The following is a 1,093-nucleotide window of genomic DNA, read 5'->3' on the forward strand; positions in this document are numbered from 1 at the left end:
GACCCTCCTGAGAACCCCGAGGGCAGCGGAGCCATCACAGTGCTCCGGGCGGCCCACAGCCAGGCGGGCACACCCTGTCCACAGAGGCCCTGGCGGCCTGAGCAAAGGGCTGTGGTCTGTGCTCCAGCCACGGGTGAACTGTGTCTGCTTACGTGGGCCACTGGCTCTGAGACGCTGTCGCTGGGCTGCTTGCCCCCCGGGGCCCACGTCTTCTCGGGCACGTCGGCCTGTGAGCGAGAGGGAACCGGTGGGGCCGGGAGACAGGCTGGGATTTCGTGGGTGTGGGCTCAGGGCAGCCACCTGGCCGGCAAGGAGCTGGGCCACACGAGAGCCAGCACGTGGTTCCAGCTTCGGTGTGTAAGTGACCCAGCGGCGACCACGACGGCCCCCCCGCCGCAGCCCAGCACTCGCCCAGCACTTACCGGGCTGGGAGGCTCCTTCTGGCTTCGGGCGCTGTGGACGCTCCCGACCTCCGTCTGTGAGCTGGAGTGCGACAGGCCTTCGAAGTAGGGCCTAGGAGGGCGGGGTTACTGTCCAGGACCCTCCGCACCTGAGGGCACAGCACCGCCCCTGCAGGGACCCCGGGCAGAGCAGCTCCCCAGAGGCCCCGTCCAGAACCACCTCACGCTCCGCTGAGATGGACGGTGTCCCTGAAAACCGCGCCCAGGCTGACGCTCACCCCACCACCCCCCTGGCTCGCAGGGACAGGACAGCACAGAGGGCGCCGTCGGGAGACCCGGCAGCCGCGGCCACAGGCCGGTCCGCAGGCAGAGGCGTGTGGAGGTGGAGGGCCTTACAGGTTCTCGGGCGCAGGGGGCAGTTCACACTAGAATGAGGGGCGGGACTTCTAGCGCCTGGTGACTAAGCCACGTGGGGACGTGGACAAGCGAGGGCGGGATCACTCGCTGCGCGGCAGGCAGGGAGGGGCCTGGGACGGCCACACCTCACCCCGGAGTGTGCCCTCTCCTCCGGCTGCCCTCCTGTGAGGGCGCCTTGCCTGGCCGCCAGCACCCAGGGAGCACCCACAGCCAGCCTCACTGCCCCCACCGCCTCCTGCAGGCAACACCCCCCGGAATCCAGCTTTCCAAGTGTG

General features: G+C 69.7%; 1 protein-coding gene across 1 annotated transcript in view; it reads right to left on the reverse strand.

Annotated features, from left to right (window-relative positions):
- Positions 1–1,093, reverse strand: part of LOC102249662 (phosphofurin acidic cluster sorting protein 2) — a 76,640-nt gene that overhangs the window by 38,509 nt on the left and 37,038 nt on the right. Inside the window, 2 exon segments of the mRNA XM_014540578.1 lie at positions 4–227; positions 423–527. Of these exon segments, the coding sequence (XP_014396064.1) occupies positions 4–227; positions 423–527 (329 nt within the window).

The sequence above is a fragment of the Myotis brandtii genome, unplaced genomic scaffold (genome assembly GCF_000412655.1).
Source record: "Myotis brandtii unplaced genomic scaffold, ASM41265v1 scaffold1057, whole genome shotgun sequence".
In the NCBI taxonomy this organism is placed as follows: domain Eukaryota; kingdom Metazoa; phylum Chordata; class Mammalia; order Chiroptera; family Vespertilionidae; genus Myotis; species Myotis brandtii.